At 39.8% G+C, this 27,086-nt stretch overlaps 3 protein-coding genes and 1 long non-coding RNA gene across 7 annotated transcripts; 2 read left to right on the top strand and 2 right to left on the bottom strand.

The window, feature by feature from the left end:
- Nucleotides 1–82: 82 nt before the first annotated feature.
- On the bottom strand, nucleotides 83–8,417 carry glyctk (glycerate kinase). Of its 4 annotated transcripts, XM_078947044.1 has the most exons (6): nucleotides 6,692–6,819; nucleotides 6,544–6,598; nucleotides 2,082–2,468; nucleotides 1,855–2,006; nucleotides 1,606–1,781; nucleotides 83–1,007 (listed from the first exon to the last, which is right to left on the bottom strand). In XM_078947044.1, exons 3-6 carry the CDS (start codon nucleotides 2,435–2,437, stop codon nucleotides 114–116), a joined length of 1,578 nt encoding a protein of 525 aa, XP_078803170.1. In that variant the 5' UTR covers nucleotides 2,438–2,468; nucleotides 6,544–6,598; nucleotides 6,692–6,819; the 3' UTR covers nucleotides 83–113. The 4 variants fall into 4 exon arrangements, with proteins under 4 accessions (XP_078803170.1, XP_078803169.1, XP_004068676.1 ...); XM_078947043.1 differs by lacking the exons at nucleotides 6,544–6,598; nucleotides 6,692–6,819 and adding an exon at nucleotides 8,299–8,417; XM_004068628.4 differs by lacking the exon at nucleotides 6,544–6,598 and having other exon boundaries at nucleotides 6,692–6,939.
- wdr82 (WD repeat domain 82) lies at nucleotides 6,951–13,682 on the top strand. The gene is made up of 9 exons (XM_020703120.3): nucleotides 6,951–7,367; nucleotides 7,952–8,049; nucleotides 8,913–8,979; nucleotides 9,070–9,169; nucleotides 9,282–9,398; nucleotides 9,841–9,996; nucleotides 10,836–10,905; nucleotides 12,864–13,006; nucleotides 13,483–13,682. The coding sequence occupies exons 1-9, from the start codon at nucleotides 7,207–7,209 to the stop codon at nucleotides 13,510–13,512; spliced, it is 942 nt and encodes a 313-aa protein (XP_020558779.1). The 5' UTR covers nucleotides 6,951–7,206; the 3' UTR covers nucleotides 13,513–13,682.
- A 1,298-nt stretch (nucleotides 13,683–14,980) lies between these two features.
- Nucleotides 14,981–23,347, top strand: twf2 (twinfilin actin binding protein 2). Its single transcript, XM_023954850.2, has 8 exons — nucleotides 14,981–15,347; nucleotides 16,902–17,080; nucleotides 18,772–18,867; nucleotides 18,984–19,088; nucleotides 19,462–19,587; nucleotides 19,726–19,876; nucleotides 22,169–22,290; nucleotides 22,792–23,347. The coding sequence occupies exons 1-8, from the start codon at nucleotides 15,251–15,253 to the stop codon at nucleotides 22,957–22,959; spliced, it is 1,044 nt and encodes a 347-aa protein (XP_023810618.1). The 5' UTR covers nucleotides 14,981–15,250; the 3' UTR covers nucleotides 22,960–23,347.
- On the bottom strand, nucleotides 22,670–26,799 carry LOC111947434 (uncharacterized). Its single transcript, XR_002873274.2, has 3 exons — nucleotides 26,659–26,799; nucleotides 25,831–25,894; nucleotides 22,670–22,894 (listed from the first exon to the last, which is right to left on the bottom strand). It is a non-coding gene; the product is annotated as an uncharacterized LOC111947434 (long non-coding RNA).
- Between the last annotated feature and the right edge of the window lie 287 nt (nucleotides 26,800–27,086).

Here is a 27,086-nt window from a genome sequence, read left to right as displayed (position 1 = left end):
TAATTTTTCTGAAGCATTTTTAAAACATTACATGTGAGCGTTGTGTTTATTAATGTTTGTAGACAAACACATGGGGGCTAAATTGTGACAAGAAACTTTTTATTCCTCTTAGATTATCCTTTATTACTAAAAGTAGATGGGAACAGAAGCACATGTACATCCATGACATTTGTACAAGTTAATCCAGGTACTAGCAGGTGCTTTCCGCTTGAAAGGCTGGAGAAAAAGGTGTAGGAATCATTGTTGATGAGGAATTTCTCGATGTCCAGCCCCTGCGCTTGAGCTTCAGCATATAAGCCAGCATCAGTGACGGCCCCCGCTGCCTCAGTGGGTCCATCTTGACCATCAGTGCCACCACTCAGAAAAATGGGGCCATTAGGTGGGAGCTCCAGGCCTCTCCACTCCAGTCCCACTCGCAGAGCCAGCTCCTGGTTACGACCTCCTCGACCTTTTCCCGTCAGCTCCACGGTGGGCTCCCCTCCAGCTAATAAGCAGGTGGCAGCCAATCCCCCTGCGGCTGCGCGTCTTCTTTCCCCCAGTTCCCGCATGGTGCGACATAAGTCCCAGCTCGCCACACCGACCTCTGGCCCCAGCGCCAGCACCTCAGCGGCGACCTCTGCAGGCGGTTCCTCGGGGGAACAGGCAAAGAGAGTCAGCAGGCCGTAAAGTTTGGAGACGGACCTGACGTCGCCACACACTCCTGGTGAAAGCACGACGGGATGGAAGCCCAGCTCCCGAGCACGAAGGCGCGCTCTCTCGAGAGCCGTGCTGTTGGAGCCAATCACAACATTCTGAACGTGTCCCGCCGTGTCCGATTCGTCAACGTTGTCTTTGCGACTCTGCCTCTGAATCACGTCTTTCACTGATGTCGGAATGCAATGTAGAAGCTTGTAGCGCTCGAGGATGGACAGGATTTCCTCGGGCCACACCTCGCTCCTCACCGTGGGGCCGCTGGCTATCAAGTCAAGTGGGTCCCCGATCACATCAGACAGTATCAGTGCAACAACCTGTTGAAGGGAATCTTTGATCAGAAGTACGAGCACAGGATGAAGTGGGAAAAAAAGTCAGAAATGGGAAGAGATTTTGTGTAAACTTCATATTTTCCACAGGTGCACAACACCATGAAAAGTTTGAGAGTATAATACTACAAGCCAAAATAAAATGCAGCTGTGAATAATTTTTACTATGACTGTGAAGGAAGGTTGGGGTTACTCTGAAAATGTCTTTACTGCTTCTGATCTGTTTCTTGTATTATCAGATGTGAATCTGTGCTTTATCAATAAAGCTTTTTTGAAATCAATGTTACAAAATTACCATTTAAAATTTGTTGTACTCACTTGGAACAGACTTTGATTTTTTTATGATTCTCTCTTGATTTAAATTGATGCTTCATGAAACTATGAACTTTATGCTAGCAACGTTTTTAACTGGCAGAATTCTTTGGCCAAAGAATAGAAAAACAAACCCAAACTGTGCATCACATATCCAGCAAACTCTCACCTCCTTCCAAGTTACCAGAGTTTGTGTGACTTGAGCTGCCTACTAAAGCCGCAGCTGTAAGGTTCATGTGACAGGAAAATGTTCACATAGAGGGAGAAACATTACCTGTGCAGGGTGAGCATACTTTGCCAGCCCTCCCCCTTTTAACACAGAAAGAGCCCGGCGTACAGTGTTGAGTTCCTGAATAGTTGCCCCTGCAGCAGCAAGTCTGCGTGTAACATCAAGCTTCTCCTGCAATGAGACCGGTGGAAGTGGTGCAGGTAGCAGCGCAGAGCCTCCACCTGAACACAGGCGAACAGTGTTCATTAAAAAAGGCATGGGGTAAAGTTAAAAACATCTGTTTGTTTTTTTTACCTGAAATGAGAACAAGCAGCAAGTCTTTCTCTGTCAATCTTTTGGCCAACTGCTTAATCTTCTCAGCTGCCCTCAGGGCGTCCTCATCAGGTAGGTTGTGCTTAGCTCCCTCCATGACTTCAATTTGACCATTTTCTTTGGGCAGCAAATGGCTCAAATGGGAAACAAGAAATTGTTCGTATCATATTTTCTGTGTGGCAGCTGTGTATGTTTACAGGAGTGCCTACCTTTTTCCATGCTGCCGCATCGTCTGCTGTATCCCATGAGGTACACTGATGACTCCATCCACTAAATGATCCCCCATCATCCTCTCCACCTCAGCGGCCATTCCCAGGACAGCTTTCCCAAAACCCACCAGATGCAGGTTGTGCTTCAGTGTAAATCTGCGACCGCCGATGGCAACGGAGTCGTCTTTGCGTTCTACACTCTGCCGGACCACCGCGTCTGGCTGCACGGCTTCCACTGCTGCCGCGAAGACCTCCCGTACCCGGGAGTCCATGGACATATTGCACGAGGCCGGTTTGTACCGGCTCACAAGAGCCAGGACAGGCTGAGGTCGGAACAGGGACAGGACGCGGGCCATCGACAGTCCAGAGAGCCTGAGCAGAAGTCTCCTGGGGGGGGGGAATATTAAGATAAGTAAAAATAAAATCATGTTACACACAAACAGAAGTCTTTTTAAAGAAACATTTGCACATGTAAAATACATTGAAGTCCAACTATTACAAGGATTTCTTATTAGAAAGTGTCCTAGCTGTGCAGGTGCTAAATAAAGACAATGTTTTTCTCATATCTCTGCTAAATCTTTTGAATGCTTAAAGGGAGAAAAAAAAATGTCAAATTTTGTTTCTTTACAGAAGCAACTTTGGGACTTCATCCTCTAAAGCCCAGTGTATTTTAAAGCTACATACCTGTGAAGGTTGTCAGGCTGGTTGCTGTTCCAGCTCAGAAGAGGAGCAAAAGTCTGACCAGAGGCGGTCTGGATTTGTTTACACTGTCTAACGATTAACCAGGCGCCCAGAAACTATGCTGGACTGATTTCCAGTCTTTTTTTTTTTTTTTTACTTGTCCTGTCCAGCATCTGGGCAGGCAGATGAGAACTGAGGGCCTCTTGTGTTGGACATATTTTACTTTAACAATAGGGGTTATTAATCTTCAGACAAACCAAAAGTATGTCTGAATAAACCCCTTTTGTAATTGAGGCCAAACTTTATTCATTTCAATCATGTTTGGATGGACCGGATGGAAAAGGAAAGAAGGGAAGAAGAGAGAGTAAAAATTCCAGTCTAATAATAACAGTTACTACTGCTCTAAGTTTAATTAGGTTCTAACTATATGTGAGAGAAGGGCTGCATGATAAGAGGAAAACTCGCGATATGCAATATTAATGATCAATATTGCGAAGACGATATAACTTGCGATACATGAACAGACAACCGATCATCATTTCCAGTTCACTGCAACGGTTTGATTTAAATGATAGTCAATATAACTTAAATTTTACTCCAAATGACCCACGTCTAAATAAGAGGCGAACATCTAACATAAAGGAGCTCCAAAATAAATGAATAAATAAGAGGAGAAGGTGTCCATCTGATTTGTCTAATGCATGAATGGATTTCTTTGTTTCGTTAAATACTTAAAGCTGTTTTAGCACATTTAAGGTAACAATTTATTGCAATTTTTGCCAAGTTTTGCGATATGCGCATTGCACAGCTTTATGTTGCAATAACGAAAAATTTGCAATTTGTTGTGGAGGCCAAATGGGGTCCAGTTTGAAGCAGAAAAAAAAGAAAACAGGTGAATATATAAATGTTAATTAGAATAGTTTAAGAGATTTTTAGGACCTCGCTGAAAGATGAAATTACCGTATATAAAAAGTACTTGGAAAGAACTCAAGATTATCCAGCTATAGATTACAGTCAGACTTCAGGAAATTGTAAGTTTGGAGAAATTGTGGAATTGAGGAGTTCAAGAAACAAAAACTTGCGAAATATACATATATATTTTTTGCATAAATAAGACACAAGTCAAAATGTTTGACACTAATACAAGACGGCAAAAAAATTTAAATCAGCACCAAAAAATCAGCAAGTCAAAACCACACACAACACAACAACTGTTACAGTAGGGGTTGAAGGTTTGGGCACCCCGGGTAAAACGTTACACTCTTGTTCATAAAGAGGTAATGGAAAGATGGAAAAATCATCAAAAGGCATCAGATTACAGATGAGATATTGTTGTGATATGTAAAAAAAAGGCTTTATTTCCATCATTTACCCCTCCAAAATAACAGAAAACAAAATAATTGGGTGAGCAAAAGTTTGGGCAAGTATCACAGCTTGTAAAAGCTTTTTGTAGCCAGCTAGGAGCCTCTCATTTCTTGTTTGTGGTATTTTCATCCATTGAGGTGTGGATTTTGAGGTGTGAGGTGGATCACTATCCATTTGTAGAAGCCATCCTCTCTTCAACTGCAGCTTTTTCACAGATAACATCAAAATTTGCTGACATTTTGTAGAATTCATTCTTCCTTCTACTCATGACATGTTTCATGTGCCGCTGGCTGCAATACAAAACCAAGGCATGATTGTTCCACCCCCATGCTTAAAAGTTGGACACGGGTTCTTTTCATTAAACCCTGAGCCCTTTCTTCTCCAAACTTACCTTCACTCATTCTGGCCACAAAGTTTCATTTTAACCTCATTGTTCTACAGAAGTGGTTTCCAAAACGCATCAGGCTTGTTTACATGTACATTTGCGAACTTCAAAGGTTGAAAAGGTTGGTGAGGACGTAAAAGAGGTTTTCTTCTGATGACTCTTTCATGAAGACTGTATTTGTACAAGTATCTCTTTCTAGTAGAACATCGAACCACAACTCCAGAGTCTGCAAAGTCTTTCAGGAGGCATTGTGCAGTCAAACTTGGGTTTTGACTTGCTTTTCTCACAACCCTGCGAGCAGCTCTGTCTGAGATTTGTCTTGGTCTGCCAGATCTTGCCTTAACTTCCACTGTTCCTGCTGTCTTCCATTTCTTAATTACATTCCGAAGAGGGGGCTACTGGCATCTGAAAATACTTTGCTTCTTCTCCTGCTCTGTGAGCATCAACTATTTTCAGTTTCAGTTTTCTAGACAATTTTTTGTAAGGAACCCATGATGCTGATTGTTGGGGGAAGGTCAGATGACACAAGTTATCTCAAATCTTTTTGAGATTTAAATGACCACATTTTTAAAAATGATGATTGTGAACAATCCATGATACTGTCAGGTCTCAGCTTTTCCAAAGGGGCGGCGCATGCTTTAAATTCTGCATGGTTCCTATTATTTTACACTTTTGTTTTCTGTTATTATTATTATCAATAGTTTTTAAATTCTGCTTAGATTTTACTGTTGTGTTGTTCAAGCTCTAGGCTGGATTAATAAAAAATAAAAAAATAAATAATAATAATAATAACTACAGCATCAGCTGATTTTACCATCTTGACGAACATTTTTTTTACCATCTTGACGATATCACCTCTGTGTTCATCCAAAAATGTCCTGATAAAACACTGAGTAGTTAGGAATATGAAAGATCGTAAAATACTTTTTTCTTTGTGTTTATTTGATTCTATTAAAGACATTTTGATAAGAATGAGGGTACTGTGATTTAGCCGCAGCTTCAGTTCTGTTTTCGGAAAAGTCCCGCCCCTTTAACTGTCTCCACTAATCATTCTTGGAGGCCTAATCACATGTCATCAGTCTGACCAATCAGAAGTGGTTAAAGTCCTCACTTCCTTGTTCTGATTCTGCTCATAAAGTCTCTCAGTTTTAACAAAAATACCAGCTAAAGCTCGTGTTTAGCAATGAAGCTTTCCGCGGGATCCGGTGTCAGGCCATGGAAAAAGTGAACAAAACCATGAAGCTCAGAGAAGTGAGTCTATCTGCGTTCGGCGGCTGATTGTACTACATATCCCATGATGCATTGGGTTAAAGTGACAGCTGCTCAGCGTACGATGAATTTTCGTTGTTAAAAGTCTTGAAACCACAACGAACACGCATCAAACAGTTTTGAAATCTTTTAACTTAACTTTTATTACATCTTTTAGAAAAAAAACGGCTGCAACTTCCAGCTTTTTCTATTTTATCACAAAAATGCATGTGAAATTGTGGAGGGCCTGTAGATCAATGCAAACTATAAGTTTCTCCTTTTTTTAAATTTTGGATGCTGGTGTGCCACGGGATTTTGGTCAAGGTTAAAGTGTGCCATGGCTCAAAAAAGGTTGAAAAACACTGTTCAAGACCAGGGGTCCCGAAACTGCGGCCCAGGGGACGGACCCAGCCCGCCCACATATTTGACCCTGAACTTTACCAGAGAGAGTCAAACCCCTACCCTTTTTTTTTAGCATGATCACATAGCTTGGCCACGTGATCAAGACTCACGGAAGCATGGAAACTGGGGTGAAGTGGACCTTCCCAATGTCAATAAAGTTTATATGAATTGAAATGTGAGCTAAGCTAAAAATGTTGCTACTACTGCAACCTCACTTTGCCCCAGTCATGGAACTTGAATGTTACCCACCCCCACCCATCAGAACAGAAAACAAAGTTTACATAGTGACAAAAAAGTTCTGGCCCCCGATCAGAAATGGAAACCTCATGTGGCTCTCTCACTGGGAAAGGTTTTGGGGACCCCTGGTCTAGACAGCCTTACCTCTAGTCTTATTTCTTTCTTTAACAGTTTAATCTTCCCTTTTCCCCCTCTCCATCTAACATGACCAAAATTAAAGTTAAAGGGAATTAATCCAATATGTAGTGTATAAAAAAAAACAGGAAATAAAACGGATTTTTATTGCTCGTACCTCAGTCTCGTCTTCCCGACCTGTCAGGTCAAAAGTCCAACTGCTTTTCTGGATTCATTGCAAAGTTAAAGTAAAACATATATAAACTCCTAGTAAACCAAAATGTTAACATACCTAAGAAAATCGGGAACTAAGTATCATATTTTAAACAGATTCAATCAAAGAATTGTAAGCAATTGTATTCATCCACATTTCTCTGTTGTTTACGTTGCCGTCAGCTAAACCTCGCGATGACGATCGTTTATCTCGCGTGATTTCAGGTGTGTCAGGCGGTTTCTGTGATACGCGCCACCGACGTCGTGAAACGGGCGGTGCTTTACCCCCCCGTCTCAGCCGTGGAGTAAAAATTATTATTACCGTTGTAGTTTTTGAACCCCTCTACTTCCACCTTTTTCAGTTTTTCTTTTACTTTGTTGCCGTTTATATCTTTTTTATTTTATTATTACAAACAGTGTTCGCTAACATTTGCGAGCATAAGGAAAGCGAGGATCTTCTTCCTCTCTAGTCAGGTCACTATGAAGCTAACAGACAATGTGCTGCGGAGCTTCAGGGTCGCTAAAGTGTTTCGGGAAAATTCAGACAAAATAAATTGCTTCGACTTCAGTTCCAATGGAGAAACTATTATTTCTAGCAGTGACGACGACTCGTTAGTTTTGTACGACTGCCAGGAAGGAAAGTAAGACCCGCTTCTTCCGAGTTTGACCCACTGGTGAAGCTACTTCATGCTAGTTAGCAATAGCAGGGCCTGCTAGCTAGCAGTTCCCATTTAAAATATATTGTAGATGTTGATCCCCAACGGTTGCACTGTTTACTGTTGGAAAAGTATGTCTGGAACACAAACAAATTAATCTTAAGGAAAATATGTTTTCCTAGCAATTTGTGAAGTAATTGGATTGAACGATCCAATATATCTGTTGTTGTACACATATTTGAATCAACAATTTATATTTACATTGAAACTCAGTTGTTTAAACTCACTGCAGCTATAATTTTTAAATGGTTAATATTTTTTAAGTGTTTTTTTTTAGTATAACGTAATATGAATTCCTAACCTACAACTTATTATACAGTTAAAAACAGAACTGAGTACAAAAAACATCAAGAAAACCAAGTTTGAAGTAGGCTTTGGTTATTAGTCACATTTGTTTTACGTTTCCAGCAAATGATGGAAACAATGTTACGGTTGTAATACATTTGTTTGTTTTTAAAGAGCTTGTTTTATTTAAATCCATCCCTTTCCTATTGTTTGATTGATGGCAGACCCAAGAGGACTTTGTACAGTAAGAAGTATGGAGTGGATTTGATCAGGTACACTCATGCTGCAAACACTGTTGTCTACAGTTCCAACAAAATTGATGGTAAGTATGCACTATGTTGGTTCTTATGTTTGTGGATGAATCTGCCAAAGACCCACTCCACTGAAAATTGTGTTTTTGTTGTGTTGAACCCTTGTGATGGCGAACATGTATAAAGAAAATTAAGCTCAAAGGGCCTATATCATGCCATTTTATTCCTTTCAGAGTAAACTTTATCCATATATATGGCACACTTGAGAACTGTTTTTTTTAAAAGAAATATGAGTTATTTTTGCGAGTTATTTTTCCTACCTAGAAGTAAGACGACTCAATCTCTGAGCCCTTTAGCTCCCTATGAGTGCTGTCCATTTCATGATGTCAACTTAGAGCTGGCCTTTGCAGAGTGTCTAGCTGCAGAGAGTGTAAACAGATGAGTGATGGAAAGTGTGGGCGGGCTTACTCCACACCAACAGTCCCCACAGCAGCTCAGAGGCAAATTTCTAATGAACTACTGCCGCTTTGCAGAAACTATGTCCTAGAAAACGACACAGGGGTTGTTGTTGTTTTTTTTTGGCTAAAAATGGCATAATCATAATTAAAAGACAACTGTAAATGCTTTTACAGTGCATCAAAAGATTAGTGGAGCAGGTTTTTAAGGCAGGAAGGCGATGTTTTAGGCAGCCTTTTTTTCGTGTGGATTGGATCCAGTGGAGCCATCTGCTTTGTACAGCTCCAGACTGCTCGCTGTGGTCTGAGGTAGTTGTTTGTACAGTTTGAGGGTCTGTGATTCTGCCCGATACAGGAGCTAACTGTACAAGTGACTGCCTTGCCCACGGCTGAGTTTAATCATCAAAGCTGGATCTGTATTTTTTTCATATTATTCTTGTGAATTTACTCTTTAACGGACGCCCTTCTTTTCCCTGAAGATACCATCAGATACTTGTCCCTTCATGACAACAAATACATCCGGTATTTTCCTGGACACACCAAAAGGTCAGAGCTGGGTTTCTGCTCGGATGTCTTTGCACTTTTAGTTTCCTGAAGTTGCTGGTTTCTAACATTAGCTTTGTTTGTTGTCACCAGAGTGACTTCTCTCTCCATGTCTCCTGTGGATGACACATTTATTTCTGGCTCATTAGACAAAACCATCAGACTGTGGGATCTGCGGTCACCAAACTGCCAAGTGAGCATTTTCCATTCCGTTGTGATTTTCCAATGTGCCTCATGTTTATCCTGTGCCTCTGAAGGATGTTTGTGCTTCACTGTTGGAAATGTCATGTCTGCTGTCATTTTAGGGTTTGATGCACTTGCAGGGGAAGCCGGTGTGCTCTTTCGATCCAGAAGGTCTCATTTTTGCTGCCGGCATCAATTCCGAGATGGTTAAACTCTATGACCTGCGCTCATTTGACAAGGTATTTCCTTTCCTTTCTTTGGTAGCTTGCTGTGTGGAGAATCACGCCACCCCTCTCATGCAGTCGGGCTGCAGTTAAAGTTTTTAGTAATATTATGCAATCTTCAGGTTTGCATTATTGCAGAAATCTAATTTCCAACACAGTAGTTTTGGCTGTTATCATTCTTGTTCTGTAACCGAACTCTGTCTCAGTGAGTACACTTTTGTTAAGATGCAGAAAAAAATCCGATTAGCAGTATTGGCAGTTTTGGTGTAAGAGACTCCTCATATTGATGTATGCTCAACTGATGGTGCGTGGTATCCAGTCCCATCTCAAGTGTCCAATGTGAGCATCTGCTGTTGCTTTTCTGACAGATCTTCCCTGAGCTGACATCCTTTAAATATGTCATTAAAGACAGTTTTAGGTCTGCAACATCTGAAGATTCTTTGTTTTATTTTACCAGGGTCCTTTTGCAACCTTTAAGCTTCAGTATGACCGGACGTGTGAGTGGACAGGACTCAAATTCAGCAACGACGGAAAACTAATTCTCCTATCCACAAACGGAGGAGCCCTTCGCATCTTAGATGCTTTTAAGGGCGTCGTTCTACATTCCTTTGGGGTAAGAGACGAGTAATCCTTGGTTTTTAAAGGGCCTATACCATGCTATTCTTAAGCCTTTTGTAGTAAACAATGTTAACCTTTGTCACACAAAAGAACACATTTTTTTAATGAAATATTAGTTATTTTCCTGAGCTCTTTTCCAACCTAGAAGTAAGACGACTTAATCTCTGAGGCTCCGCCTTTCGCTCCGTGTGGGTGCCGCCCATTTCATGACGTCAACATAGAGCCGTATCAGGCAGTGTGTCTGCGTTTCGCCCACACAAAAAAAAACAACTTCCAAACTTCTGCTAAGATGGACGTGCTTATTGTGCATAGAAAAGGAAACCGCTTTTGCAGATCACTGCTAACTCCATGGAGAAAGTGTGAGTGTGTGTGGGTGTGTGGGTGTGTGTGTGTGTGTGTGTGTGTGTGTGTGTGTGTGTTAGCCTTGGGGTGGTAGTTGCAGCACAGACTCTTCCTGGAAGGGGCGGTTCTCACTTATCTACTTCACAAAGTGAGAACCCACTCATTATCATGGATTGGGGGGGGCTGGAGCTAAGAGCGCAGGTTACTAAACAAAAAATCAGAAATGCATGAATGGATTAAAATACCAAAAAGAAAAAGAAAAGAATGAACATTATAAAATACTAAAAAAAAAAAAAAATCCAAAAACTGATTTAGCATGCGATAGGCCCTTTATAAATGTTTCACACGATGAAGACTTTTGATTTTAAATACAGAAGTGTGGAAGTCTTTGTGTTAAAAGTTTGGATTCAAGAAAATCAAGTCTAGAAAACAGTCTGTTAGTTTTTACAGTCAAAGCTTATCTGCTCACTGCTGCTGTTTGTTTGTCTGCAGGGATATAACAACAGTAAAGGTGTAACACTTGAAGCTTCTTTTACTCCGGATTCTCTGTTTGTGATGATCGGTAAGTTCAAACCACCCAGTGCAGCCCCGCTTTATTGTTTTAAAATATTCCAATTCATGATGAAGAAAGGAGGTGGCGTGTAATCGTTTTCTGGCCTCGCAAGCATTCTAAAAGAACTCAAAACAAATGAAAAGCTCAGGATGGAACACTATTATTTACTTTAATACTTCATTTTACCTAAAATGTGCTATCACAACAAACGTTCATGTCTGTATAAAAGTTTTATTCAAAATTACCACCTATATATATATATGTATGTATATATGTGTATACAGTGATCCCTTGATTATCGCGGGGGTTACGTTCCAAATAGAACCCGTGATAAGCAAAACCCGTGAAGTAGAAACCTTTATTTTTTTTACAATTATTATACAATGAAATACACTATTATACATTGAAAAGAAAGAACAAACCATTTAACAGGCTAAATCAATTGTTTTTTAACAAAATAAAAGTACTTTAGAAACGTTTTTTCAACAAATAACTTCTGTAGTGTGCTGTCAAATAATAATTTCAATCATCGATAAGAACAGAAGGCTTTAAATTGCGGAGATAAGCCCCGCCCACCGCGACCCGAGTGGATTAAACGGAAGAAAATTTAAAATGATTATGAAAAAAATAAAAAAGTACAGTGGGACAGATAGTGACACCGGTCTTCTTTTTCACTGCTCTTCATACTGAGCCGCTGCATCCTCTGCAGCGTTTTTTCCTTTTGAAGCCCGCGGTGCAGCTGCAGGTGTGTTTGTTCGGGAGAGGAACATAGTGATAGGCAGTTGTTGTCGCTCTTTTTTCTTCTTTGCTAAAGATCCTTATACACCGACATGCCCCCATCGATTATGTTGGAGAACTGTAATGAACGGCTCATCAAAGGGTCCCATTCTTGAGCTACTCGCTGAGTGACTTCTGCAATCAGAATGCAGAACACAATGCACAATCCAAATCCGTGAAGTAGCGAAACCGTGAAAAGTAAACCGTGATATAGCAAGGGATCACTGTATACACAATCACACACAGAGTGTTCTCCTGGTTATTCACGTTTCACTTTTCCTCCGGTTCATCACAAAAACTCAGCTCACTTGTATGCGACTCCTGCGTCTGAAGGAGGTGCTGTGTGTGTGTGTGTGGGGGGGGGGGGGTGTAGAGCACGTCGGCCTGTCGGTTTCACTGCCGGTTGCTAAAGAATATTTCACAACTGTTTCCACCAGTTCCTGAATTGCTCTTGCCGACGTTTGTTCCCCTGCACGGAGAAATGGCATCAGCTGACTCAGAAACAGCTGGAAAATATCCTCAAACGCAGAGGAAGATGATTAAAGAGAAGAATTATCATCCGGATGAGTGAATGATGGATGGATGGATGGATGGATGGATGAAACCGGCCTGTTATGGAAGAAGATGACCTCTCACACTTAACTGATGGAGGAGGATATAGTCTTTTTAACATTGAGTCTATTATTCATAATCCACGTTTTCTGACTCGTCACATCAGGTCGCAGTGCATTCATATCTGGCAACAACACTTGCCCCATCTGGAAAAATGACCCCCCTCTGTGGCGTCATATTTTTAGTTTGCGTTTATCAACACTCAGACTTACAAGTGGAGCAATGATGTTTGTTTCTGTCCCACATCAAACTGTCAGCTGACCGCTGTGACTCTGCCATTGCATAATTCTCGCCGCGGGCTTCCGTGCCCCCTCCACTGTTGTTTTTGCAAATAACATTTGTCATGATTGAGTTTTTGGAGTACAATGACCAGTTCTGATGTCTTGGACCTCCGTCCGGATAAGCTAATCAAAAAACCATACTGCCATGTCATGAGCAATGCTCTTATTTGGGTTAGGATTTATGTGTTGGTGCGTGTAAATATCATCTATGGACTCAACAAATTCATCAGAAACTTGTAGGTAATCCTACAAAATGTGTGTGTTTGTCAATAACATGAGTGATCAAATGTTTTCCAGGCTCAGAGGACGGAAAGATTCATGTGTGGAACGCAGAGAGTGGAATGAAGGTGGCGTTGTTGGATGGGAAGCACACGGGGCCCATCACATGTCTGCAGTTCAACCCCAAATTTATGACCTTCGCCAGCGCCTGCTCCAACATGGTGAGGGGTTGAAAAATGTCAATATTAAGATGAAAGAACTTCAGTCACTCAACCCATTTTAAAACTCTCATCAGATTTCATTATTAGGTTTCTTGCAGTACAGTACAGTGAAGTACTGATTACCAAATCAATTTTTATTAAAAGAAAAGCGTACATGATTGTATATGCTCTGTAAATGTTTATTATAACAGAACCATATTTTTTGGTGTTTAAACCTGTTCAGCTGGACCAAAAGACCTCAAATATTGCTTATAACTTTATCAGACTCTTTCTATTTACTGGAATTAAAACAGTGAGGAAGATCAGAATAAAAAAATCCCGTTATAAATAATCCGCCTGTGGCTTTATGTAGAGAAAAATAGAAATGGTTTCAGGGATCTACTGACACAATGACAAACATTTTCAAATCTCACAGATTTGAGCACACATTGGCTGAAATGTGACCGTAAAATGCTTTTCTTTTCTTTTTTGTGAAGGCATTCTGGCTTCCAACCATCGATGACTGAACGAAAAAGGCTGCTTCTGTCAAAGAGCCAGCAGGGGGCAGCAGTCAGCTCTCTAGATGAGCATTACCAGCAGCTGGATGAAAAAATATTGTAAAGGAGGCCAACATGTGGTATATCTGTTGATTGTTTTTTATATTTCTATTTAACATTAAATCTTTTTGTTTGTAAAATGTGGGTTTGGATCATTTTTCATCTCTGTGCATTAACACAAACTGAACACATACAAATACAAAAGGAATACAAGTCCTGTTTAGTCATTTAAAAATAATTGCAGTTGCTTTTGATCATATAAGCAACTTTGAACTAAAAGGTCTTAAAGTAAATCCTGCTGGTGTCACATGACAGCAAAAAGATTAAAACACAATCAAGTTGCGGTTTGTTAAAAATGCTTTGAAAGAAACTTTTCAGTTACCTTTCTTTTAACAAACAGCTCATTGTTTTCGAAACGAAGCAGATAAATGCTCCTTACAACCATCAAACGGAGTGCAAAAGTTAGTTTTAGTAACGCTGAGCTGCACTCAGGTTTGATTTGTGAAGGTTAACTATTATTGTTATTGTTGCATCAGATTCCATTTTCTCTCAGGCTGTTAGTTTCCAGAAAAATGAAGTAAATGCCAACAACAAACTAAAATGTCTGTGAAACACTTTAAACCCCAATGAGACATTTCCACGAATCCACATTTGTAGCAACTGGTTTTAGGGGTTGGGTGAGCTGTCTAAGTGCAGGGAGTGTCTCTTTTGGGAAATGTTTTGTCTACCTTACCAAAGTACATTTGGAAACGCATCAAGTTACTTTCTAGGAAATTTGCTGAAAAGCGAGCAGCATTTTTGGTGAGATGACAGATAACTTTCTGTTGCCAAGTTCCAATTCAGTTTTCATATTTCGCTGTTGGTGCATCTGTCAGGTCATGACTCGGTCTTCTTTTGTTAAATCTTTCTTTTATCCTGTGCGACCTTAAACTGGGACACCGATAATGTTTTCTTGACCTCCAGGAGCTGTTAGAGTCAGCATAGTTTGTTTTTAGGTGCTAAATGATACGTTTAGAGGCAATAAATAGAAGATACACTGGACCAGTCCAAGAAAAACTCTTCCCTATTTTACACAAAACAAAAGTTGAGCATTGTAAAATGATTTTTAGCAGGTCTGCTGTTTAGACAAAGTGAAATACCAAAAAGAAATATGAAGGGAATTCTTCTGAAGCCCATCGAGACGACTGTTGTCGTGATTTTGGGCTATACAAATAAAATTGAACTGAATTCTTCAGCATAATTTAGGCTGCCAAAATATATCGTCTCAAGATGGGTTAAAGAAGTGATGCTAGTCTGTCCCAAGTGGTGTATTTGTGAGAACCCGAACCAGGTCATACTCTGGTATTTCAAGCCTTCCTGCTGTGTGCTGGGCTCCTCTGGCCCGGCCTGGACAGTCACAGGGAGCTAAATTTGGAAGAGAGGATCAGGTTCCCTCTCTGTGTGCACATGACAGTGTCCCAGTTACTTGAGCAATGTCCCTCCTCACACTGTCACGCTCTAACCAAGTCCAGACACATTCAGCGATCCTTCTCGGTGGCCATTGCAGGGCTTGTGGCCTTCATCTGAAGATCAGGAGGCTTTTACTTTGGGCTTCTTGACTGATAACTTGGAATCTGTGGACCTCCAGTTTTTTCTCCCGGCGCTTTTTTTCCGTTCGATCCAAACTCTTGTGGCAGCACCGGTGGGAGGAAGACACCGCTGGCCCGCCATGTTTCTGGCATTGGTGGTGACCCCACAGCTGAGGCAGTTCCTGGCCAGGGCAAGAGGTGGAGCGATGCGCCTCATCAAGGTGTGCATCCAAGACGGTGAGTGACTCCGGACAGGATTGGTAGAGCCGTCAGCAACAGGGATCAGGGGATCGTGTTTGGTGTTGGGGTTCTCACCTCATGAGAGGACACTCAACAAGTTGTTTGTTTAAAAGATGTTCTCAAAAGACCTCATCAACTTTTCACTTGACATATAAAAAAGAAAATTGCTGGACTGTAGCAGCTGTTGTTTGGGAGCAGGGATGCAATGCTTCAGCTGAGCAACCTTTGGAAAATCCTTGGTGATGCAACGGCTGACTGGGTCCTTGATTATGGAAAAGGACATCTGACCATTGCCACACTGTCAGATGAATCATGGGACCTTTTGGCGGGGACTATCTTTGATCTGTTGCTACCATATCATATATTTTGTCTTGAAGAAAAAACGTTTGGTAGGAGGTGACAGTTTTGGCCGTGATTGAACTCTGCATTTCGTGCTATCTTTACTTTATACCTACAAGCTAAACATTACGTTCCAAATTTCCAGAACTATTCTCTCTTTCAACTTCAAACCACGGGGTTCAAGCGTCAAGGTTTACAGCATGAAATGAACGATTTTAGAATGTTTCACAAACATTTATCAGGAAAAGTTACTCCTAAAACATTTCTAATAGTCATATGTCCGTAAACATAAAAAGTTTTGAAGCTTCGTTTTTTTCGAGCAGTCAGAAGATCCTGAATGCACCAAAATGGTCAGAAGTATTGATGGAACAAATGTCCAGAACAATAATGCTCTTCTTCCAGCCGTCCCTTTGCTGCTTGAATCAACACACATTTCACATTTGGCCCAGAAAAATAAGCTCCTTGAAGTCTGCATCGTCACCCCCTCACTGACATGCTTCTTGGTTTCCCCAGTCTGTCTTAGACTTAAAAAGCTCAAGTTTCCGGGTTTCACAATTGTGCTTTCAGCTTAAAGAAGAAGCAACGCGACACCAGAAGCTGGATGGATGCCACAATCACATACTGAAGACAGAAGACAGGAGAGAATAGTGAATGGAAAGTGTGTTTTTGTGCAGAGCTAGAATGCGTTTCAGCCGCTCAGAATAGCAACAAGCCCCAAGAGACAGTGCGGGAAATCCCCCCTGTACCCCACAAGGACGTTACAGTTTAGGTTGGCTTGCATTTATGGGGTTGCTGGCATCACGATGAGAATATTCCTGAATGATGTTTAATTCAGAGAAAATGCTTTTTCTTATTTGTGGAAGCTGCTGCCACACAAAATCAAATGTCACCTATCATAAACAAAAATCCAGAAGCAAAATAGATTAAAAAAAAACTTTGGTGGATAATACTTGATGAAGATCTTAAAGCCATGTTTTTACTGGAATGTTTTGTTTCCACTTTTGTGGATTTGTTATTTTTCTTCCCCACGTCAAACTTTATTTATACGTCGTGTAAAAACAAAATGTTAAAAGGCCTCTAAACATGTTCATGATAACTCAAAAAAGTGGTGAGTGAATCTTGTGTGCAGTACTGTGTGTGTTTGCACGTTAGTCAAAGTTGTGCGTCACGTTGGGGACTGACGTATGTGATGAGTAGTGGTCTGATTTTCAGAGCAGCTGGTGCTGGGGGCCTACAGGGATCCGGAACACAGCTGGGACCAGGATTATGATCACTTCCTGCTTCCCCTTCTGGACGAACAGCAGCCCTGCTATATCCTATATCGCCTTGACTCCCAGAATGCATTGGGCTACGAGTGGATCTTCATCTCCTGGTCTCCTGACCAGTCTCCAGTAAGAGACAGAACGCTTTAACAGCTGCCTGTGCGGCATTCTGGGTAACGTTCTCTGTGAGTTTTGACACTTTTTGTTCCTCCAAGTCGGTTCTCTATAGTCAAGCTTTGATGAAAAAATTGTGATCTTTGGGATGACACCTCCTACCCACTTCACTAAATTAACTAGAATATATAGTTATGTGAAAATATGTGAAAATACTTGACATAAATGTAGAAATATGTAAATATATAGATACATTGTTGGTGTTGTAGTTTATAAACAAAAAAAGTGGAAAAAACGGAAGAAATTTCAAAATTGAAAAGGAAATGTGTATCATTCTTTTTGGTACTTTTATGCTTTTGAAACTAACAAGGTGCTGACCTTAACACAGGAGAAAGGTCAAACAATAGCAATTATTTTTAATAGGGAACTATTAATCGATGAATCAATTTGTATTCTGTGATCCAACCAGATCAATCTGTCCGAGGTAGAATTGAATTGAATAGACCCTTTCAATTAAAAAATGTTTAAAAACTGCAATAAATCAATAATCGAATCAATCTTGGAATCTTGGCATCAGAGCGGATAACACACACATGGAAAAACAACAGTGGGCTGAACTTTAGGAAACTAAAATGTGAATGGATTTGACATTCATTCTTGTTTACTGGTTTGTTTGTACACATATTTAATTTACACTTGATTATCATGCAAGAAATACAAGGAATCTGGAAAACTTCACTTCACTGTTAAGTACCTGCAGGTATTTCTCTCTGAGTCACACTGGTTGAGGTTTTGGCTAAAGATGTCTGGATCCTTTTTTGGTCAGTGAATCGGATCATTCAGAATAAATCAAAATCAAAAATGAATCAAATCATAGTTCAAATGAATCGTAACACCCCTACTTTTTAAATATTTAGTTAAGAAAATAAAAGTCCGTCAGATAAATAAAAGTCCGTCAGATCATCAATAACATATATTCTTAGTGAACTTGGACAGTCAAGGACACAATTTTACTACCTGATTTCTTGAAACAAGATTAAGTTCAACAAATGATCATCTGCATTCAAACACATTTTAATGGAAAACCAACAAATGTACTTTCAACTACTGAAAAGGATATCCAGCCAGTAAAGTGTAACAGCATTGTTGTTTTAGTAAAACGTAACATTTTAGATCACGAAATCTTGGCTAAGAACAAATCGGCTAATACACTAAAATGTTCCTTGACATTAATGTGGTGAATTAGATGATTTAAAGGATCCATATTGTGATTTTTTTAAACTCCCAACCCATCTCTACTCTAAACCAAGATAAAAAAATAGGTCAAAAGGTTTTTAAAGCTAAAGTCTGTGACACCATCCTGGTTCATTCTTATCATGGGGTTTGACCTATAAATTGAAGGATGTATCACCATGGCAACATACCTCACTTCCGTTAATCTCATAAATTGAGCTCTTGTTTAACATGAACTTGTACTTCTCTTTGACAGGGCCCTAGTTAAGCAGGATTTACTACTATAACCCAGAATTTGATGTCCACACATGTGGACGCCAGGTTTTAAGAGGTTAAAGCGGAAACATCATGAAAACTGACAATGATGACGATGACATGATGAGACTCTTGTAACTTTATCCAAGCTGGAAACTCATGCCACAGATATGTCAATGTTGTTTTCAGTGGTGTGCGTTCTGCCCCGATGGCTGCAGGTTAAACAGAAGATGCTGTACGCTGCCACTCGGGCCACAGTGAAGAAGGAGTTTGGCGGCGGCTACGTCAAGTACGAGATGTTCGGCACCACGGAGGTTAACACCGTTTCAATCGACCACATTTCACGACGACAAGCCCGTCTATTCTGCGGGGAGGTCACGTGTGGAAAGACTCTTGTGAAAAGGCCTGTTGTTTTTGCTTGCAACACTAGGAGGACATCTGTTTGCAGGGCTACAAGCATCATGTGTCCTCCTGCTCTGATCCTGCCCCACTCACACTCGCCGAGCAGGAGCTAAAGCAGATCAAAATCACAGAGGTGAGAGGTCAGCATGCCTACAGCGGTGGCGTCATCATCACACATAGCTTTGTGTGTCAGCTGTCAGCTCCTTTTTTTAATTAATTGTTTTTACAAAAAACCCACTTGCTGAGATGAACAGTTTTATTTTAAAGTTTCATACCTTTTAAAAGTGACGTCTTGTTTTTCAGGGCCAGGTCAAACGTTCTTCACTGTTTTTAAATAGCCATCAGAGAGGCAGCATGGAGGATTACAGAGACTTTCTGTACCTATTGAATTAAATGATTACAGCTCCTTTAAAATGATAATGGACTATTAAATACATCATATATTTTGTCCTTATTTTTCTGCAGAAGACTGACACTGAGCCATTTCTGCTTGCTTCCCCCTGCAGGTGAAGACAGAGATCAGCGTGGAAAGCAAACACCAGACCCTCCAGGGTTTAGCATTTCCCCTGCAGGCGACGGCCAAAAGAGCCCTGCAGCAGCTCTCTCTCAGGCACATCAACTATGTGCAATTGGTAAATCACAGCAGCTGAAACATGATTTTTTTTTCCTCATGTCCTGCTTTTTTGCATCTTAAAATCAATACAAGCATTTTAAGCAGGAATGCCTTTGATTTTTGCAATTGCATTTGTACAACTGGATGTATTTTTCAGAGGCTGGATACAGAAAAGGAAACTATTGAGTTGGTTCACTCAAACCCAACCGAGACTCGAGATCTGCCCCGTAGAGTTCCCAGAGACACTCCCAGATATCACTTTTTCCTTTACAAGCACTCCCATGAAGGAGACTACCTGGAATCGATTGGTATGATACTGATCCCTGTCCTGTCATAAGCCTAAAACTCTTACCAGGAATGAAACTGTATCTTTGCTCTGTGAGATCTGCAGATTATCTCGGATAAAATCTAATCCTGTTTCCAAAAAAGCAGAGTAATCAAAATCATTCATTAACTACATCAACGCTTCGCCGTTGGAGATATATTTTTCATTTAAAAATTGATGTCAGCACCATAGAAAATAAATCTAAGGACACACATGTGCACTTGTGTCTTTTTACATTATTTTACATAATTACCCATTTTATCAAACAGAGAGCTGAGCTGCCACGTCGGATTTTTTAGTATAGTGCAACTATTTTCATATATGATTACCTCATTTCATTGTCATGTTTTTAATGGTTCTAGGGAAATGATCTCATGCTAAGAAGTGAGATTCAGTCAGTGGCCTTTCCGTGTCCAACAGAGGACAGACGGCTGACTTTAAAGTGTTGAAGAAGGACAGTTTTAAGACTACTGTTTTATGCAATCTCAATCTTATAAACTATTAATTTTATTTGTTTCCTTTGTGATCCTATAATTATAGATTTAATTGATGTCTTTTTTTTTAGCATTTTGGTAGCACTCCAGGTGCGTTTTCAAGCAGGAGATTGGAGTAAGTTTGTTTCAACAATCATAACAAAAGTAGAAGACAAACAACAAAAATAGATTTCTATACACAGATCAAACTAAGGATAATTAGTCATACATGAATTGTTTAATACATAAGCACATAGAAATACTTAAATTATAATTGTTTTCAATCATAAATAGACCTATTAGCTCTTATGCAGACAGAACATGACACAATTAAACCATTAAATATGAAAGTTTATCTAAAAGAGTTGAGTAGTAGGAAGCCAATTGATGTAATCCCACCCAATCAAATGTTGCTTTACATGTATTATCATTATCAGCTTTTTAACGTCAGATTAGTTAACAACACAAATGCAGATCATTTTTAAAAATTCATGAATCAATCAAATGACCAATATGAAGCACGTATTAATTGCCTAAATAGACTCAGAACTCCCTATAACATATCACAGTTTAAGTATCAAAATGAAGTGCACATTTTTTGTTTCTTAAAAATAATCTTAACATCCCACGATAGATAATCATCAGGAATCATGAATTCAAATCACACTTCAGGAAACAAAGTAGAGGTTAGGTTTAGAGAAGACTATTGCTTTAATCATTATTAATAATTGATTTATTAATTATTACTATTGCTTGTTTTTGGTCAAAAGCAATGCAGTTAATTTGATAAGCTTTTTATTCTTTTGTTTTTTTTCTTGAAGATTTTTAATTCGCTGTCATCGTCATGGCCCCTGTCAGCCCATTTGAACCATAGGCCCTTCTGTGGGTTGCTTAAATCAATTAAAAAAAGGCCACGTCATCAACACGCATGCAGAACATGGCTTAACTGCACACTACTGATGCTCTCAGATCTTCCTCCTAATGTCACATGTGGCTCCAAAACCTGCATGAAATATTATACAAAATACAGACGGCAGGTCTGTTCATGCTGTCCTGCACTGTTTACAGCTGAAGGGACAAACTGGGTTCTGTAAAAGTCTTTTCATGGGTTTTCCCGAGGCCATGTAGGGATCTTCACTACAGAGATGTTTGTAATGTATTACGGGGTCAAAAGGCCAAAGATTATAGTTAATCAGTAATACTCTCTTGCATAAACAGAATTTTCTCAGTTCTCTACAAATTGCGAATGATGTTCAGTGGATGATTAAAGTATCTACAGTATATGTGACTTTCTATTGGAAAAACTACAAATTTCTCTGAAAAAAGATTTGGTTTGTTTTTTTTGTAGCTCCAATCCAGCAGTAATTCCTGCATCAAAGGAAAACATGCCAAAGAATAGACGTTAATTTCCTTCATATAACCAGTGTTCTGTTTAAGGCTGAATACATAACTTTGAAATTGCAGCTGAAAGAAAAATCGCAGCGCCGGCTTTCACTGGAAATGGGATTGATGCACAATCCCATCGTCCTTCGTAAACCGTGTGTTATGCAAGAGACTTTGAATTTGTCGGTGCAGAGAGGCTCCACTGAGTAAAGCGGGTCAACCACATATTGGCTTTTTTCCCCCTCTCACTGCTGTGCTTTGAAAGACACCGAGACCAGATGTAAATATGCTGCAATCAAAACATTGGTTTTCTTTGTTGTTTTTTTTAAATGAAAACCCTCTCAACCACTCAGTCATCTGCAAATGAGTTTGTTCCAAAATGTGTTTTTTTAATTACAGTAATGCTCCTTCCTCTCTAGTGTTCATATACTCCATGCCAGGATACAGCTGCAGCATTAAGGAGCGGATGCTATATTCCAGCTGCAAGAGTCGGCTACTAGAGGAAGTGGAGAAGGATTACCAGCTGGAAATATCTAAAAAGGTAACAGATGGATAAGCGGATGGAAGAGAACATTAGATAATGCTGTTTTATATGTATATGCATGATATTAGTATACCACTGAGGACGCTGAAGTCACGCTGTGTGTATTTCCTCTTAACATATGGCAGAGAGTTAATGAATATTTATTTTTTTGTATTTTTGTTTTGTTTTGATCCTGGCTGCATGCAGAGGCTTAAGACGTAATGACTTCCAGAATCTGTGACAAATCTGTTAACAAAGGCAGAAACAGAAATCCTGAAAGAGCTGAAAAATGTGGGGTAAAACTAAGCTGATTTGGACCCGGTGCTCCTACAATCCTGGTATAACAGCCCATGTGAAACTTGTGCAACCACAAGCTGCCTAGTAAATGGCCAAGTAATTTACAAGCAAAGGGGTTTTATTAGATTTCAAGCAGACTGGTGATTTGAAATTTTTGAATTTTGTACACCTGCATCCATCCCATCCACGTTTTTTTTTTTTTTTTGTCGTCTCTGTTTGCAGCTGGAGATAGACGATGGAGACGAGCTGACAGAGGAATTTCTGTACGACGAGGTCCATCCCAAGCAGTATGCTCACAAACAAGCCTTTGCAAAGCCCCGAGGCCCTGCAGGAAAGAGGGGACATAAGCGTCTTATTAAGGGAACTGGAGAGGCAACACTGGATAGCTAAAGGCAAATAACATTTCAGAGAAAGCTCTAACAGTGCTCACTGCTGACTAAAAGAAAACGCAGTGATGCCTTCTTTTTTTTTCCGTTTATGTGCTGAAAAAGGATTTTGGAAAAAGTCTAGCTCTTTTTTTGTGCTGTTCATTACATGACAAAATAGACAATAAATACAGTGACATTTTTAAAGAACTCAGGGTGACACGAACACAGCCTTTTGCCTTCTATGAGACACATTTGCAATGCAGTGTTTACCAAGAAAAGCAGCAGTGTTGTCTTGTAAAAGCACAGACATACATTTGAATGTAGCTTTAGATAAATGTTTTGTATCAACATTTCTAAGACTTGAGCCAACTCTGAGAACAAAAAACACAACAATAAATGAATGTTTTTACTGTGGTGTGAATTTTTTGATAAAAGATTATGCATATTTTTTATATTTTACACCTTCAACCTTTGGACTCGTGCTGAAAACAAATAATCAGAATTCGTAAATTGTCATTAACCCTTGTGCCACCTTAGGTGACCCCACCCTTACATTGACGTGTTCTCCCTACCATGACAAAGGTGGATAAAGGTGGAAAGATTTCATGTAATCCATGGACACCAGTGAAGATCACAAATCATTGAAGAAAAAGGTTCAGCGCACTGTCTAGTGGGTCTAGATGACCCAACTTTAAGTGCCTAGGATAGCACAAGGGTTACCGATGTGAAAAAAAGGAAAATCTGATGTGTTGCAGTAAACAATTGTGCACACTAATGGTGAAGAGGTTTCAGTACTGCAGTATGAAGGATTTTGCAGAATGAAATTTCAGAACTATAATGAGTAATTTTAAAAGAAACCCTTTTCTAAGGCTTTTCTCTCAGCTGTACCATCACATCCTATGGATTCAATTATACAGTTTCATCTTTTCCTTCTAGTCTTGTTAATGCAACTAAAACACGTTGCATCTTGTTTTGAAGTAACAGCAAGGATTTGGTTAAAAAAAAATACAGTTTACTTAATCATTAGCTACCTTTCCTCAGTTTTTAATAAGCCGCAAACAAAAAAAATGAACAAATTGCATTTTTAAAAATATTATTTCCAGTGTTTTTTCCTAATCGGACAAAGATCGCTTGTGAAAAATTGTTGTGACAGCCTGAAAAATTTACTGTGCAGCCTTAAAAAAAATAAAGTGAGTTATTTTGCCACAGGTGAATGACAAAGCTCTTTCAAAACTGGGGCAGTTTGTTGTCTTTGTGTTCAAATCTTTGAAGTTTTTTGGTGGTACAACACATGATAAATGATACAAAATAAAAAATTAGTAAAAAAATAAATAATAAATTCAGTTTTCAATTGTTTTGCCTCTACCACCGTTGAGGTTGAATTAATGTGTAAATTTCCCCTTTTTTTCTTCTTTTATAAGATTGAAAAGTTCTGCAAGTCTCGTGGATGCCAAGTTTACTATGTTTTTATTTAAAGTTACCCTAAATTACAATTTCTTTTGTTCAGACGTAAACTAAAAAGAAAATCTGAAGGGGCAAAAGGAATAAAAGCTCTGTTCAAAGACCTTTTACATCCAAAAATGTCTTTAAAGTGGGATCATTTACCTGTCATTACAAAAGCTTTTTTTTAAGTCAAAGTGACCAACTCAGTGTCACATACATCATACTTAAAAAATACATATTACACCTATCAGAATGGATCTTTTGCATCCATGTGGACGTGGATGAATCCCTGAATGATCGGAAAACGATCTGATTTCTCGCTAAAAAAAACAAAACCTTTTCACACATTTCTGGAATCGAGTCACATACTAAAACTCATCAAACTAAAAGTCTTGTGCAGCAGTTTGATTCATGCTTGATGACTAAAAAAACTCACACATCATCAAGGTTTTTTTCTCCTGACTGACAAAGGAGGAATTTATGCGGCCAGTTCCAGGCAATCACAGATTTTCTCAGAATATCCTTGAACCATGCTTTTTTTCTTCCCCCCCCCCTCCGCCTAACAGTGTTATTCACTGTCTCAGACATCACCCACTTCTCAGTAAATTCTGAGTACGAAGCATGTTTATACAAATAAATATGGCTATATTCAAATATTCAGCAATAAAATGTGGATAGCGTGTCGTAAACACGTGAAGAACTAATCCCAAAAGATAAGTGTGCGGGAAATAAACCATGCAAAATTAATAGAAGTGCATTTATTTACAGAAGGAGGGCAAAAATAAGGCTCCAACCTGATTCATCTGGATGGATTTATCTAGGAATTAGAAGACTGTATGGATAGATTTATCTTCATAGTGGAGATTTAAATGATCAGCAGCTCCTAAAACCGGCAAGATGTGATTATTGCAATTCTTTGTATTTCAACATTTTCCACGTTTATGACCTGAGCTTTGCCAGACAGCTCTAAATTACAAGTTTAAGTCATTTTGTCTGAGTCAAGCAGGAAGTCTAAACAAAATCTGAAGTGTTGAATAGAAATGCTTTTGGATATAAGGACAACAAAAAGCTGAGCCATAATCAACATTTTAAAAATGAGAAAAGCTAAACATCTTAAAAAAAAAGGCCCTAAAATGTGTTTATACACAAGAACTCCCAACTTTAGTCCAAAGTCTAAATTAAAACGGAAATGTTTTGTCATTAACTATTAACTACTGGGACGTTTCTTTAAGTGGGGAGAAAAATAAACCTGGAGATGCTGACACTTGAGAAGCCCGAAGCAGATTGCCTCGTCTTCTTAGAAAGCAATTTGGTCAACTTTGTAATTAGACCTAAAAAACAAAATTTAAATTGAAAGGTATTTTAAGGTGTCGCTTGATGCGAAAACAGAATTTGCAGACATACTGCAGGCCAAAAAGAATTATGGAGATAACATCAAACATGCACGGACCTCCATGCAACATCTGAAGTCTGATTTTATTTCCATGGCGAGCTTCACTGCACTGCAGATCCCTCTGTTTGAAGGCACAGACAAAAAACACAGCTGTAATAAAAGCCAGTCTTTCTAGGAATCCCTTTCTTCCACTCTTATCACTACACCGAACGTTACCATCTTGACTTTCGCATATTATTAAAAAACAAAACTTTCTAGCTTTATTCTGAGGTATGAACTTCTTTTTTAAGGTCTCTTCTTCTATCCTTTTGTGAGCCAGAAAAACATACTTATTTGACGGCTTCCAGTAGGGACAGATAAAGTCAACACGACTTCTTAGAAATAAAGCTCATTACAGGATTCCTAGGAAAAAGGTTGAGATTCCGCTATTTGGGATCAGAAGGCTTTTGTGAATAAGGCCATTATTGTGCAGCACTTTTTCCTTTTCTCTCCTTTTTCTTTCCTCTTTTAGCCTTTTTTTTCATTTAAAATCTTGAGGTAAAATAAAAGTTGGAAGAAAATCTTCTGAAAAATAACATAAACATTATATATCATCATATTTCTCTATTTTCTTTTAAATCTTATTTTTTTTGCAAACACTGGTGAAAATCCAACAGCTGGGAGGTTTTAATTAACTAAAGGGGAAAAACTGCCACAGTAAGCACAATCCCTGGAATGAATTAAACCTCTAATTCTAAGGAAAAAGGAGGAAAATGTCCCGAGTATCAGGTTAAAAATCTATCATTTTAGTCCTAACAGTTGCCTTTTTCTTCTTCTACCCTTTCACAAAAAGCATTTTGTTTTTTCCAAACATCATAATTCTGAATATCTGAGAAAACCTCTCACTGTGTTTTTCCAAACAGGATCGAGGGAAATCTGCGTTACTGGAAAAAGCCAGTGTGCATTCCTATTATCTTTAATGTCGAGGCGGTGAATTCCCAGAATGAAGGCTCTGTCAGGGCCGCCCGGGGGGGCGGAGTCAGGTCATGCATCGATTCCTGGAAAGCGAATGAGCAGAAACTCCCGCGCGCTTCCTGGGAGCGAGCGAGCGAGCGCGGCGGTTCGGTGAAGACGACGCACCGGAGAGGCGACGCGGAGCGGACGGCCGTCGTTTGTCCGAGACTCCGCCGGGGCTGTGCCGAGGGCCCCCGAGCAGAGGCAGACCGAGCCGCCGTCGCCGCCGCCGCCGCCGCTGCCGGCGAGCGGCCGCGAGCCCGAGCGGAGGCGAGCCGCGGAAGAGGAGCTCGCGCGGCCGCGGTGACGTCACGGCAGTT

Source organism: Oryzias latipes, chromosome 5 (genome assembly GCF_053564925.1).
Source record: "Oryzias latipes strain Hd-rR chromosome 5, Olatipes_Hd-rR_3.1".
Lineage (NCBI taxonomy): Eukaryota > Metazoa > Chordata > Actinopteri > Beloniformes > Adrianichthyidae > Oryzias > Oryzias latipes.
The sequence above is the reverse complement of the archived record's forward strand: the minus strand, read 5'-3'. Positions and strand labels throughout refer to the sequence as shown.